The sequence below is a fragment of the Plecotus auritus genome (assembly GCF_963455305.1).
Source record: "Plecotus auritus genome assembly, chromosome: 2".
Taxonomy (NCBI): Eukaryota; Metazoa; Chordata; class Mammalia; order Chiroptera; family Vespertilionidae; genus Plecotus; species Plecotus auritus.
Window position 1 is genome coordinate 113,775,149 of NC_137771.1, and position 16,118 is coordinate 113,791,266.

The following is a 16,118-nucleotide window of genomic DNA, read 5'->3' on the forward strand; positions in this document are numbered from 1 at the left end:
AGTTTATGATGATAAAATTAAGAATAGAGTTTTTTGGGAGTTAAGGTACATCACTAGTGACTGGAAACGGAACTTTATGAGGTACTAGAAATGTTCTATATCTTGATCTTGGTGGTAGTTACACAAGTGCATCTTATTTAAAAACCATACAGCTTAAGTTGGATGCTCATTATGTACTTCTTTGTTCTCATGTTATCCTTTAATTAAAAAACACACGTGTAGGAATCAATTTCTAGTAATAGCTGGTAGAAGATTGTTAGATTCTCTCTGTCAATGTTACTATTAAAAAAGTTTAGGAAATTACTCTAATTTTATCATGTAATCTATGTCTGCTGTAACAAAATGTAGTAGGTTATTGAGTGTCTGTCAAGTGGCTCTACATTCCTGACCCGGGTCTGTATAGTTTCTTAGACCTCACAGCAGGTCCAGAGGAATTAATACACATGGGCCCACAGCAGATCATGTCCAAAGTTTTTATTCATTAGTAGCTCCAGTAGCTGGAGACTGTTGGGGTCCCTATTCTGAGATCACTTGCTTCATCTTCTGGGATTGCCGTTCACATTGGAGCAGCCTTTAGAGGAATCTTTTATCAGGTTTGATCATCCTGGAAAATCCATTTTTCTCAAAAAGTTTCATACCAACTTGTTTTTAAATTGTGTTTATTTACCCTAACAGGGGGCTTCAGACTACACAAATATTTCTTCAGTTCTAATGACATCTAGTATTCTGACTGTCCTTTGATTTAGTGGTGCCAATTGAACTGCCTACAAAATGTGTGAAATGTCCAATAAGCCTGTCTTCCCTGGGAAAAGTATAATTGCCAATATAGTTTCATGAGCCAGAGAACATTCATGACATTACAAATAATGTCTTTAAACATATCTGAAGAAAACTTTCCACAAAACTGTTTAAGTAAATAATGATGATAATTCAACTTGCCACCTCAAACATGATTTCTAAATCAAAAGAACGCTTCATTTTTATTCCCTTTAAGCAGTTTAGGTGTTCTAACAGATATTTTACCCACTCCACAGGTTCTTTTGAGTTGGTTGCAGGAATTTAATTTTCCACCAGAAGTTTTACCTCTAAGTTTAGTGTTGAGCACTTATCATTAATGAACTTCACTGCTTTCTTGGTAGGTTAATCATATTCTGATCGTAGTATTACTTTCTAGTCACACGTTTCTTCAAAGACTCAGACCACCAGATAAAGAAGAAACTCCTTTGAATTTCCATCTGGCTTTGAATTTCTATCTACTATTTTAAAAATGTATAACTAGCTCATAAATATTTCAAGTACTCTGCAACTCTTTACCTTTCAGGCTATAGTTTTGTAACTCTTATTTTATCAAGTGATGAAGTGTTTTGAACTAAGTGTTAGTGTTAATCTTAAATGAAAGAAAAGACATGCCAAGATATTTTTGTTTGTCTTCAGTGTAAAAATGAAGCGTGCATATTAAAATGAATGATTTTTATGTCTCAAGCCTATATTTTATAATTTGTTTGAGCTTTTTCAATGATACTCATGGACTAGTATACATTAAAATAAAAAGTTACATTGTTTGTTCCATATTAAATAGTATCCGATGTGTATTTTGATGAAAGAAGCAAAGAAGCATACACATTTCTTTGAATGGATCATTAATTTAATTTAGGATATTTTAAATTGGTGGACTCTAATACCCTACTTGTAACTAGGTTAGGTTTCCACCAATTATTAATCATAGTTCTTCATGATAACACTTTTTATTATAGCTTAGAGTTTAATGGCTTGTTCTGATGATGGAATGAAAGCACATTGCAATTTCATTTTTATATAATTTCACAAGTGTTTTTAGTAAGGTTGCAATTCATTACCTTAAAAAACAATGATATCTCTTATCTTTTTGAGCAGTTTTTTAAAGTAAGATAAGTTAAACAACACTAATGATATTTGTACAATTTCAGGGATTTGAGGAAAAACTTACCAGCTCGCTCCTCCAGTACCTAATTAACCTGCTTGCTTAAGTTAGTTATTTTTTGTATATATATAATTTACTATCAAAGACATTTTGAAAGAATTTTTGATTTGTAATTCAGAAATATTTAGTACTAGTCCATTACATTTTTAAAATTTACTGATAACACATGTTGAATTCATTATAATAAATGACTGTATCACCTATTTTGAACAACAAATGGAAATTTTTTAAACACTGAATTGTACTTTAACACTTTTTAACTTACGTGTGAAAAGTTTTCTTCAAATCCTTTTAAACTTGGAAGATCAACCTGTTCTTGTGTTTGGCCTTAAATATTTCCATTCTAAATTTTGCTATGAAGCTTTTCTTATTAATTCACTGTTGATATTCATGATATCTAAGACATTGTTTACAGCTTAACTTTCACATTCTATCAGATAGAGTGTGTTTTTTTATTTATTTATTTAATGCAATATGCTCCTTGGAGTTAAAATTTAAAAAAATTAAAGTATCACTCTCTAGATTTTAAGTCATAATATGAAGAAAATTTATTAGCTGGCTATATTGCTCTTACCTTTAGAGGCCATGAAGATTTCTGAGTCACGTCTTCAAAGACAGCCATGTGAAAAAAAAAAAAAAAAAAAGGCTTTTCTTGTTGCAGCAAGGAGAGGAAACATGGCATGAATAAAACTTCATAAGGTGTCTTTCTGTTCCATGTCAACTTATAAATAACAGAGGAAAGGATTGCCTCATTCAGCCTTCAGAGAGCTGTATTTTATCACTTTGAACAACAGGGGAAGATAAAGCCACCACCAAAGGTAAACACTACTCAGAAACCATCATACTACTTGGTGGCTGAAGGAACAATTTAAAAATAATGGAAACCAGAAAAGAAAATATATAACACTCATTTCAAAAGTCTTGTTTCCACTTAGTCGTTTTTGTGTTCCCTTGGAGTATATACTTTTGCTTTCACTATACATTAGACATATTCTATTTTTCTGGTTTCTATGTCTCCTGTGCCAGAGTCATGATAAAATATTCTATCGTGTATAACTTTCTGACAGTTCTAAGTACAATATTTTATATTTTGAAAATGTTTGAACATGAACTTCCTTGTTTTTCTCCCGAGATTTCTACCCACTCTCTCCCTCAAACAAATAAAAAGAGCATGTATTCCCTTCTATTTATGTACATAAATAAATCTTTATTTTCATTTTTAATTGCATTTGATGTATCAGAGACATTTGGAAATACAAACCTTTGATAACCTTGCAGTTCATTGGAACATACAGGTGATATTTAAGTGCACTGCATACAAAGGGGGGAAAAGCACTGAAACCAGGCAGCTCACATTTCTAAATGCAGCTGACCAGGTGAACATGGAAATTTTGCTCACCAAGTCAATTGCCCTGGATGGCACAATTTGCAAAAGTTGAAGTTGCATGATATACTGCATTATAAGCAACAATCTCTACTTCTAAAAATAGTTAAGCAGCCTGAAACAGCATAAAGAATGATGAAAAATTATAAAGTCAGCCTCACAGGTTATAGATAGCCAAAAGTTTAGGTTCTTCTTATTTGGCAAAGAGAGATTTCTTTTTACTATTGTTGTTTTGAAATGTTAGGGATTAAAAAGAGTTGCCATTATTTGAATTGTAGGAAAATTATAGAAACATGATCGGTATTTTTAAATTAAATGATATGTTTGCTAAATTTCTTAATGTTTGTCATGGGCATTTGGAAACACTTTATTCTAAAAAAACAAAACAACCCTAAATTGTTGTCAACACTATCAAACCTGGCATTTTAAATTATGGTCATAATTGACAAGTTAATTTTTACTTTCTCTAGAGCACCAATTTGAAATTAAAAAATAAACGTCTAAGTGAATTAAACATATACTTTGACTTGTACAAAGCCAAACATCTATGTATTTGTATTGGCCATATGACTGACTGATGGAATCTTTGAATATTTAGCCTGCAACAGAGACTTCCCAGGCTATCTAACTTGGTAAAGTTTAGACACTGCCCATTTCTTTTTCCATGCTTTCTCCCTCAGTTCTGCCAAAGACCCAGCAGATACCAACCTGAGGTTTCATATCCCCTTCCCTCCACTCTTTTCTGTTTGCCAGCCTTTCTCTAGGTCATACTCACAAACCTTCCTTAATGGATCTCTCAGATGTTCATGTGTCCTGTTGATGTATGCTTCTGCAGCCAGGTGATGTTTCTCCAGGAGCTGGCCTCACCTCCTTTCCTGCTGCTGTTGCTGCTGCCCTTCACCTTCATGGTACACTCAGTCCTCCTCTCCAAACATCTCCCACCTCCAAAGAAGAACCAGGACCACCATTTATTACTCAAAATGGTCACTGCATCCTCATCTCCCACTATGAAGCACTTGGCTTTTTCAAGCAGCGTCAGTATCAGTTTCACTCTGTCATCAGGTTGCAGGTTTCTGCTCTGCTCCCTTGATTCCAGGAAATATAGCAATACAAATATGTTTAACAGACATAACCCAAGGCTTGAAGGTAACATAGTTGGAATGCAGTACTAGAAAAAAGACTTACAAATGAATATTGGCACACAGGGATCTCAGGAAAGTTAGCTACCCTCTCTCTCCTTAGCCTCTGCTTTGCTGCTTGGCATGGTCATTCCTCAAGATGTTCTGCTTTGCCTGTCCTTGTCCCTCCTGAAAGAGGGGCCTCTGTATTCTCACTGTCTTCCTTTTTTTCCAAGAGGAAATAGAAAAAAAAATTGCATCATAATCTCACCACCATTGACCCCTGCCCATGGCCTTTTTGCAGGGCATGCCATCACTATTTTTGAAGGTCTGTTCATTCAATATTACATCATTAAACAGAACTTCCCTATTACTTATTTAATAGCTAGATAGTTGAATTAAATTTTCATGACAGAAAAGGCTCACCAATTTAGTCTTTTTTAGTACAAAGGAAGAGGCTGCCAGTTTATTTAAATCTAGAGTGATGCCTGTATAAAACAAAACAAGAACAGCGATGTGTTCCAGTTTGCATCCTCTGGGGCAAGGATGGGTATGGAGTAAAATGTTAGCCTACAGGTCAGGGACAGGACTAAGGCCAAAGACTGATGAACTAGTCCCGTGGTTGGCAAACTACGGCTTGCGAGCCACATGCGGCTCTTACGCCCCTTGAGTGTGCCTCTTCCATAAAATACCATGGCCTGGGCGAGTCTATTTTGAAGAAGTGGCCTTAGAAGAAGTTTAAAAGAAATTTCAATCGTTGTACTGTTGATATTTGGCTCTGTTGACTAATGAGTTTGCCGACCACTGAACTAGTCTTAGGAATAGTTATATAGTTTTATGGTTAGTCTGCCCTTGGTTTTACTATAAAATCGTGTGTTCCTAAAAATCATATATACCGTGTTTCCCCGAAAATAAGACATCCTCTGAAAATAAGACCTACTTACAGGTTTCCTTCTGGGTGAAATATAAGGCATCCCCCGAAAATAAGGCCCCAGGCTGTGTCTCAGAATGAACATTAATTTACCGTAAACTGGTCGCTAGGGCCGCCCCAACTGGCGTCTAGCAACCAGTGATGTTACTAGGAGTCCTGACGTCACTGCTGTATGGAGGCGGAGTGGAGGTCTGAGTGAGTGGTGAGCACGGGGCGGGAGAGAGGAGGAGACTTTCGCAGATGCGTGTAGAAGAACAGGAGGATTAGAGCGGACGGGACGCAGCGAAGGTGGTGGTTGCTGGTCTGTCTCTGGTGACACTACCTGATGCTCGCGGCCGCCTTCATGATGACTCAAGGTTCTCAGTCAGTGGCAGACCCTGCTCCAGCCCAGATCCAGGCCCCAGCAAGCCCAGTGACAGTCCCCAGGCAGGCCCCAGGGGTAGGGGGGATGTCTGGTGAAGGTGTTCAGTGGCACAGGGGTGGGGGGAGGGGGATCACTTAAAATGACACAGGAGGATCAGAGGGGGCAATCAAAATGACACAGGAGGATCAAAAGGGGTTACTAAAATGGTAATCCCCCCTCTGATTCTCCTGTGCCATTTTGATTCCCCCCTGTGATTCCCCCTGTGTCATTTTGAGTAATCCCCCTCCCCCCACCTGGATACCCCAATTCCTTTTTTTTTAACCCCTAGAAATGAGTGCAAAAAGAAAAAGCTACTCCGTGGAGTACAAGAAAGGAATCGTGGAAGACTCTTGGGCCAAAATCTTACTGCTTTCTGCAAAGAGAAGATGTTGAGTATCCAATTGGTCCAAAAATGGCGAGCAGAGTATGGTAACCTCATTGAACAAGCGGACAAGGGAAATGCTAAAAAGCGCAAGTGGGGATCAGGTCGGCAACCATTATTTTCCAAGCTGGAAGACCTGATCTGTGAATGGGTTGTTGACAGGAGAGCAAAGGCTTTGGTTGTGAATAGGGCTCAGATTCAAGAATTTGCCCTTGCAATGGCACCACAGTTTGACATAGCCCCCGAAGACTTCAAAGCATCACAACACTGGCTGGATAATTTCCTTCAGCGAAGTGAACTGTCTTTAAGAAGATCTACAACATTGTTTAGGTTGGAAGATACTCAAGTTATTAAGCGAGCACTTGCATTCAAGTCCTTTATTGATGATGCTGACTTCTCTAAATACAATCTTTCCAACATGATTGCTATGGATGAAACTGCAGTGTTTATGGGCCAATCATCTCAAACAACAATTGAACAGCGGGGTGCCTCCTTAGCGTACATTCCCTCCACTGCTTACGAAAGTGCACGTGTTTCCTGTATTTTGGCAATTCGTCTGGATGGCACAAAAATCCCACCTTTAATCATTTCTAAGGGCAAGAAGGAAAAGATTGAACGTGTTTTGCGCATTTTTATTCTTGAAACTGAAAAAGCCTGGGCCACACAAGCAGTTATAAGGAAGTGGGTCGATTTAATACTGCCGCTTGTTATGCGAGGAAGCCAAAGAGGTCTGCTAGTCTGGGATGCAGCCAACACTTACCGCGCTAAAGACATGAAGACATTTCTTCACAAAAGAAAAATAGATCAGATAATGATTCCCGCAGAAATGATGGCCTATCTCCAGACACTTGATATTGCAATAAACAAGCCATTCAAAGACAATTTGCACATGGAAATTAATGACTACTTTGAAAATAGAATGGAGAGAAATCAGCGTGGAAACTTTGTGAAACCTAAACTGCAAGAAGTTGTGACTTGGGTGAAGAATTCATGGGAGAAAATCACTGACAGTTGCATTGCAAATGCACTGCGAGCAGGCTACCTTGACAAGAAGTACTCATTTAAAGACAGTGCTATTGCTAAACATGAGAGATTTGGTCCACTGATTCTGAAAGAAATGGAGTCACAAGAAATTCACCAGGAAATTCAGGAACTGGATTGTTATGATGATGTTCCAGAAGATGATGACATGATTGTCATTGAATAAATGAATAAATTCTTGATACTGTAGGATTCACAGTTTGTCTGGTTTGTGTTGACAACTACCGTACTACCGTACCGTATACAGGTAATAAATTTCCTTTATTTTCATTTAACAATAAATGTGTACCATATTCTTCTTCGTGGAAAAATAAGACATCCCCTGAAAATAAGACCTAGCGTGTCTTTGGGGGCAAACATTAATATAAGACACTGTCTTATTTTTGGGGAAACACGGTACATATACATACATAAATATATATATGTCCATATGTAATCAAATATATATGGAATGGGAGAAAATTATTTATTTTTCTTGAGTTATATAAATATTATTTTGGTAAAATTCTAAAAAACATTTTATTCACTTAAAATCACATTTTTAAAAATTCATGGTAATGCATAAAATTATATTTATTTTTAGCAACTGCTTATTATTACATTTTATGGATATAATAAATACAATTTTTGATCCTTGCCCTTTTAATGGACATTTGGATTGTTTCTGTTTGTAAGGCATTGGTTCTTATGCACATGTCTAGATGTCCTTTGAAAGTATATGTCTGGAAAGGAAAATGCCAGCTTATGGGGTATTAAGTTCTTTATCTTTACCAGATATTATCAAATAGATCTTCAAAGGGCTTGTGCCAATTTACAAGCAACAGTAATGGATAAGCATTCTCTTTTCCACATTTCCTTTTCAAAACAGGCTTGGTTGGTAGAGTGAAAAATCAACAAGGGATACCCAGATATCAATTTATGAGAAGGCAGCATCCAGGGGTCTTTTGTTATCATCTGAGTAATGTAAACACCTTTGTGTGTATTTGTTTTCATCTCTCCATATCATGCTATATCACGTCAGAATAACTAACAGCAACTTTTATAAATATCTGGTTTAAAAAGTAATGCTATAGGTAGGAAGTGGTTCACAAATGGACTATAATTTAATGATAAAATAGCTCATTTCATTTGGTGAGTCTAATGGCCTGACCTCCTAAAATGTGAACCACACACATGCAGCATGTATAAATCTTACCTCTGAATTTATAGTTTCTTGCATTAAATTTGTTATGAAACAAGGCAGGATATGTATAAAGAAATTAATGAAGAAAATAAAACAAATCTAGGGAGATATATTGTTTTTATTTTTATTCTACATTAAGGTATTACATATGTGTCCTTATCCTCTCATTGCCCCCCACAACCCCACACTCATGCCCTCACCCCCCTGGTGTCTATGCCCATTGGTTAGGCTTATATGCATGCATATAAGACCTTTGGTTATAACTACATTATTAGATATGAAATATCCAATCCCTTAATGTAGATGTGGAAGTTTCTTCCCTGGGAATGTGCAACTCTTATTTAGGCAACCATTTCTCACACTGTGCAAACTGCCTATCAGAATGCATTTTTTTACTATTTTATTCAAACCTACTAGAGGCCCAGTGCATGAAATTTGTGCACTCGGAGGTAGGGGGTCCCTCAGCCCGGCCTGTGCCCTCTTGCAGTCCGGAGTCCGGGAGCCCTCGGGGGATGTCCAACTGAAGCTGGCAGTTGAACATCCTTAGTGCTGCTGTGGAGGCAGGAGAGCAGCGCTCCCCCAGTGGGAGCACACTGACCACCAAGGGCAGCTCCTGCGTTGAGTGTCTGTGAGCAGCATAGCGACTGGTCATTCTGCCATCGGCCGAAACCATCTCTCCGACATCTCCCTAGGGGTACCAGATTGCGAGAGAGCACAGGCCAGGCCAAGGGCCCCCTCTGGTGCATGATCAGGGCCAGGGAGGGACATGGGAGGTTGGCCAGGCGGGGAGGGACCGTGGGAGGGCTCCAATGTATGTCTCGCCCATCTCACTTAGTCCTGATTGGCCAGACCCCAGCAGCAAGCTAACCTATTGATTGGAGCGTCTGCCACCTGGTAGTCAGTGCATATCATAGCGATTAGTTGACCAGCCGACTATCTGCTCTCTGGTGGTCAGTGAACGTCATAGTAAGCTGTTGAGCAGCCTTAGCATATCATTAGCATATTACTCTTTGATTGGTTGAATGGCCAACTGGACGACTGGACACTTAGCATATTAGGCTTTTATTATATAGAATTCTTTTGATACAGTGCTTCATTCATTCATTCAATAAGCATGTATTAACTTTTTACTATAAGCATAGCATTATAGAGCATACTGAGATATAATGATACAACATCCACCCAGGAGGAACATGTACTCCAGAGGAGTATCACAATAAAGGGATGCAATATTTTTATTTTTAAAAACTAAGTTACAATCTCTTAAGAATGCAATAATGTAAGTCATTCTCTCTTTGTAAAGCAAAACTAATTAGGATCAGTAATTCATCTTTCAAATGAGCAAACTTTATTTCACACATACATGTCTAATTTCCCTTTCTTCTGTTCCTTTAAACAGGAAAATAACTATTAAGATATTCTTTCTTAAATAATGAAAGGATAGTAAACCAGATCATGCTTCTTAGCTGTTAGAAAGAGATGAATTTCTTACTCCTCTTTTTCTGCCTACTTAACAAGATATTGATTTAAAAAAATTGAAAAAAGGAAAATAATCCTGGATACAGAGAAGAAGAATCTGGGGAACTAAGACAAACTGGTTCTGGAGCAAATATATCAAGAGTGGTTCCCATTTTCCAAGATAATATGGAAAAGACTCATAATTAGAGTCCTGTGTACAGACCCAAGGGACAATGGTATCCCATAATCAGTACTTTTAAAGCCCAATGCAGAAGCAAAAGTTTAGTTTATACATGGAAGTTCTTTTTAAATTTTCAGCCTTATACATTTTCTTTAGGTAAGACACTAAGTTTAATGGAATTCTTTGAAGTAATCTGTCTTTACAGTGCTCTGTCTTCTGGCATTTGCCTGATCTATTATGCATAATGTAAACACTTTTATGGCTCCTGATTATATTTTCCTTTAAAGTGTCTAAAAGAAGAGGGAATATTCTGAGAGGTTCTGACTTATTCCAAGCTATATTACTAGAAAAAGTGACATAAATTATTTGCAAAAAACATTACAGACATATGACATATCAACAACTCTTTATTTAGATGTTCTACAAGGTATAGAACATTATCTGCATATCTGAGAAGAGAGGAGAGAGAAGGAGAGGGATATATGATATCTATCTATCATATATCTATCATCTATCTAGAGAAGAAATTGGAGCTATGTTGAGAGGGAGGATTAAGAAGACAATAAAAATCTTCAGAGACCCCAATGTTTTCCACCAAGAATTGTTTTATCATTTTGAAAATCTTTATTTCTACCATTATTTTGTTTTCAGGTTTTAGCTTTTTATGTAGGTATGTTCCACATATAAACATTTTGAAGATGCTTACAAAGTATTTACACCACTTGTCATCTATTTACACATTTTAAGAGCAACTTTTCTAACAAACAAAATTAAAATTTATCAAGTTATAAAAATTTTCTAAAAATTTACTCTATTACCACAAAATAAATAAAGATAAAAAATATTTTTTTAAAAAAATTAAAATTTCATTTCAATTAAGACCCCTTTTTCACATTTTGCTTATTTATTCTGCCTTTTGATTAATAGCATCAGCATCACATTACTATTTTATATCACATATATGCAGCACTTGCCTTAAGTTTTCAACATATCATTTGTAATTAAAGGTAGACACTGAGTCAATATGAACAATAGATTAACTAAACTGCACTGTAATTTAGGTAAAATTGCTGGGTCACTGTATACTACATGCAAAATCCACTTAAACTGGCACTTAACCAACAGTACCACATGAACAAATAATTCAGTATATGAAAACTGCATCATAAATTTAATATTTTCATACCAGAAAACTGCATCATAAATTCAACATTGCCATGTGAAAACTACATAAGTCCTTCTCCTATAAAATGATACTGTTTAGCTTATTTTAAGAGGTTTAACTTTCATATATTGTAACTATCCTTAAGGTCTTGAATTCAAATTCATATAAAACTCTTCCATATTTAAAATAAACAATCCTATTTTAATCAGTGCATTAAATTTGCTTTTTAAGTTCATTTGAATGATGATTATCTTTCCCCCTAAAGAAATGAATTTGATAAGATTTTTAAAGGTATCTTGCAACAAAATTCCAACTGTAAATGTCTCCATGGAAATTTTCAAATTCCTTATGATTTCTTCCCCAAAGAATCTTAGAAAACTTGTAATAAACCTATAAAGCTGACTTGCATATTTACAAAATTTTGAATAGCAAATATAGGTAACTCATAAAAAAACAAAACAAAACAAACACTTATTTGTTCAATGGCTATTTGTGAATTGCCAGGTACACTGCGTACCTCTAAGGAATTATTCTATTGCAGAGAACCAATTCCAGCATGTAATAATTACAAGAGTTCCATCAAAAGGTTTACGGGACTTGGGAAGCTCAACAAGGGTGAGCCACATATGTAGTTTACCTGTTGGAAATGGCTAAACAGCATTTCCCCCAAACCTGAATAGGATTGTTAGCTGCCAGACAGCTCCGGACATTTTATTGCCTCCTGTTGGCCAAACACCTGAACAGCTGTAGGCTATTCCCCAAACTGATAATGCTTCTGTATTCTACCCTTTGATGTGTATATTTCCACCTTGCTTTAGGATAAATCGTGTGAATAAAAGCAGGGTCCTGAGTGAAGGAGGAGAGTCTTCAGTTCCCTTTAGCTGAAGCTCCTCTGACCCCCAATGCCTTTCAAAAATATCTTTCATCTTTGGACTCCTTCTTAATCATCTACACACAGCCCCTTTCTCCAGAATGCTGAACCCTTTGTAAGGCTGGGAAAAGAACCCTGGCATTATGACGCCCTAACAAGGGACACCAACAATTATGGCGCCCTAACGAGAGGCACCAACATTCTATTATTGAAAACAACTTGATGTCAAATAAAATCTTGACATACAATCCAGCCTTCTCCCTGTGCCTGCCAACTTACTTGTTTACTAAACACTGTCACATTAAATGATGGTGCTTAGGCAAAAACTCTGCAAACACACATTCCACCTCCATCCCCTTACCCATGCTGAGATGTGCTGCCTGCCATGAGATGAAATCTGCTTGAGTAAAGTCATATACATTATAGCAAGCATTCCAGATTCCTAAAAGGACCAAATACTTTGGCATTAATACAATGTACTCTCTGTTTTCTCAAATATACAAAATATACATTTCCAGTTTTTTGCATATATATATATATATATATATATGTATATATATATATATATAGTTAAGTTTGTAATTAAAATTTTGCAAAGTGAACTACAGACCATCAGTGTGATTGCATAAGCACGCAGGTCCTTGCAGCAGCTCAGTTCTGGTGCCTCTTCATGTGCAAGGCCAGGCGGTCGGAGTGGGAGAAGCTGTGGTTGCACACCCCACTCTGGAAAGGTTTGGCCCTGGTATGCTTCTGATAATGGCACATCAGCTCATTAGAGCATGCGAACCTCCAGTCACAGCCTTCCCAGGTGCATTTGTACAGCTTCTCACCAGTATGAATCCTCAGGTGAGCTTTTAAATGAGAAGACTTTGCATAAACTTTTGTGCAGCCAGGGTAATCGCAGTAGTAGATGGGTTGTTTCTCCAAATCAGAGTTACTCCTTCTGTTGCATCTGACAGGTTGGATGTTTTGCGAATTAACTGGTAGGGTGGCAGGTAAATTTGGATTGTGAATTGCCACTTTAGAAATAATTGTAGCAGCATAGGATGGAGGTGGGTTAAATTCTGGAGCATCTCTGCTTGTCTATCTGGATTTCCAGGCTCTGAGCTTGGTGGTGATTTGGGAAAGTAAGTGGCCTGTTGTGGAAGAAACTGACTTGGCATTGTGTATGTGCAAGGGTGTATGTCCTGGAATTGTTTCATCGTAGTCTGCGGAACAGCAGAGGTGTGTGTGTTAAGGCCTGATATGAGGTTCTGTCTTGATATGTGTTAAGCAAGGTCTCTGGGATTTGTAGAGGCCAGTTCTCAGGTGAGTGTTGTCAGGGAGGAAGATCTTCATGTTGGTACTGTAAATGTAACCCTTCACTGTCAGTGAAGAACTGGTCTACGACTGAGGCACTGTCTCATCTATACTTTCTATGGTCTGGAATTATAGAAACTGGAGGAAGCTGAGGTGTCTGGACCAGCTCCTCGTGCCGGGGCAGGGGGGCGGAAGGGGCAGCCGCGGCCCGGCACTAGTGCATACTGCGGAGGCTGCGGGTGTGCAGGCTGCTCCTTCTGGTGATGGTGCGGGTGCCTCAGTTCCTCTCCAGAGAAGAGTGCCCTGTCGCGGCCGGGTTTGCGGCGCCCAGCACGGGGCTTGAGCTGCGCAAACACGGGCTTGTCCTGCTGGGACGGTAGCTGGGGCACCGGTCCCAGGCTGGCGCTCATGGATTGCTCCCGCATAGCCCTGGGCACTCAGGGGGCGGCTCCAGTCGCTGGGCTCGGGGGAGCACACTTCCCACTGGCTGGCTCGCTCACCCCACCCCCCCGCAAGCTCCATGCAGGGCTGAGGGCAGAGGAGGGGAGGCTCCCGACGGACCCCTCAGTCCACTGTAAGCATGCACTAAAAGCAAAACTCTTCTGCTCCGCCACGCATAAACGCCAACTCCTCCAGGAGGCCATCCCTGGAGCCAGCTCCCTCCACTGCCAGTCTCCGCCAGCGAGCTACTAACACGCGTATCTGCCCTGCGACTCATTTTTACCATTATTTTAAATATACTTACCTTGTGCTTTGGTTCTTGGCCTTGCTCAGTGTGGTCATTTTTCCCTCCCAACATCTGCCTATATCTTCAGACATCACCAAAATACTGCACCAGGCCCTTTGGTAGTTGCAGCAGACAGCCCGACATACTACTGCTTTACAGATAGCAGTCATATTACACACAGCTGGTGCAGATGCAATCTTGTGCCTGTTGGAGTACACCAATTGTTTTCTGCAGAACATTTTCTTCACAGTTCCAGCATTGAAAATAAGCATCCTCAAACTTGGATCTCCCCAAGAGCAAAGTTCCCAAGAAACTGAGATATTTATTATAGCAAATATATATTAAATATATAGACAAAATATTTTATAGTTAATTTAGCTTTACTAGTGCATGTTCAGTGTTTCTTCTGGTTCTATTCACAGGCCACATCATTGAGAAAGTGTTACCACATTTGAATACATGCCTGGCTAAATGATGGCTAAAAGAGTAGGTTGTGCCCTGTATGCCATGGAGAATGGCACTTCACTGAAGGGGAGTGGAAAAGCAAGGCCTATTTTTGTTATTTGTCTAAATTCTTTTTCTTATTGTTGCCTAATGTAGGTCCTGACCCATTGTAAGCATTCATGAAATGTTAACTGAAAAAATGATAGAAAAGATGTCACCAAAAATATTGTTTTTTGTTTGGGTCATCTTCTTTTGATTATCTATAACTAGTGGCCTGGTGCACGAAATTCGTGCATGGAGGGAGGGGGTCCCCTCAGCCCAGCCTGCACTCTCTTCATTCAGGGAATCCCTTGGGGAATGTCTGACTGCCAGAAGTCGGACATCCCTCTCGCAATCTGGGACCGCTGGCTCTTAACCGCTCACCTGCCTGATCGTTCACCTGCCTGATCGCCCCTAACTGCCTCTGCCTGCCTGCCTGATTGCCCCTAACCCCTCTGCCTGCCTGCCTGATCACCCCTAACTGACTCTGCCTGCCTGCCTGATTGCCCCTAATTGCCCTCCCCTGCCGGCCTGATCTTACACCCAATGGCCCTCTCCTGCAAGCCTGATCTCATCCCCAACTGCCCTCCTCTGCCAACCAATTTGGTTCTGATTGGTTGGTTTCTATGCCAGTCAGTGTCAAAAGCTCTGCCTCCTAGGAAGCCATTGGTTCCTCACAGTTGACCCAGATTTGGTTCTGATTGGTCAGTTTCTATGCCAGTCAGCGTCAAAAGCTCCTCCTCCTAGGCAGCCATTGGCTCCTCACAGTTGACCCAGATTTGGTTCTTTTTTGGGGGGGAGGGTGGGCTGTTTATTAAGTGGTTATTACAGTGGTCAGACCACGTAAGTGGTGTCAGCCCCAGGAATGTGACCTGTCAATGTTGATCACAAAGCCCCCAAGGCTGGTCCTGGTGAGCCCCAAGGTCAGAAATGAAACTCAATGGCCTTGATCACATGCTGCTTCCAGGCGTCCAGGCTGGGCAGCAGAAAGGAGATGCCCATGACATGCCAGGTCTCCCAATCAGACATCACTGAGGTCTGGTAGGACAGCAGCTGCATGCCTGCCTCTGCCAGGAGCCCAATCATGGTAGGCAGCATGGCAGGGTTGGAGGGTTGAGTCCAGAACAAGAGCAGGGGCAGACCCCTGCGGAGAGGCACTTCTGGTCTGAAGGCAGCTCCGTTGAGTGACTGCGGCACAGGTGTGGTGCCCTGGACAAAGCCCATAGCCTGGTAGGGGGCACCTGCCAGGGCCACGCTCAGGAGGCCTTCCCTGCATCCTTACTCTCCTGGCACAATAGGGTTATGGGAGGTGGTTAAATTGAGGCTGGCCACCTTCACCAGCAGCTTGGCATTCACCAAGTTCACATCCACATGATTAAAAGCATCTGAGGTGGTCAACAATGATTGCAGGGTTCAGACAGTCCCCGGCATTCTTCAGGGAAAAGCCCTGCGTTACCACCCGGATGGTCCCTTTGGGGGACCCTGCCCAGGCTTGCATCAGAGTCCCCAGAGCTTCTGCCAGACCAATCCAA

The 16,118-nt window shown here is 39.8% G+C and overlaps 1 protein-coding gene and 1 pseudogene across 2 annotated transcripts in view; both read right to left on the bottom strand.

The window, feature by feature from the left end:
- PLSCR5 (phospholipid scramblase family member 5) overlaps window positions 1–4,497 on the bottom strand; it is a gene marked incomplete at both ends in the record, with an annotated part of 74,497 nt that extends 70,000 nt beyond the window's left edge. The window contains one exon of the mRNA XM_080654661.1: window positions 4,212–4,497. Coding sequence (XP_080510787.1) covers window positions 4,212–4,497 — 286 coding nt within the window. The remainder of the gene's footprint in view (window positions 1–4,211) is intronic.
- Window positions 4,498–12,728: 8,231 nt separating this feature from the next.
- On the bottom strand, window positions 12,729–13,801 carry LOC308241183 (Krueppel-like factor 5; annotated as a pseudogene). The gene is made up of 2 exons: window positions 13,602–13,801; window positions 12,729–13,334 (listed from the first exon to the last, which is right to left on the bottom strand). The product of its transcript is annotated as a Krueppel-like factor 5 (transcript).
- Between the last annotated feature and the right edge of the window lie 2,317 nt (window positions 13,802–16,118).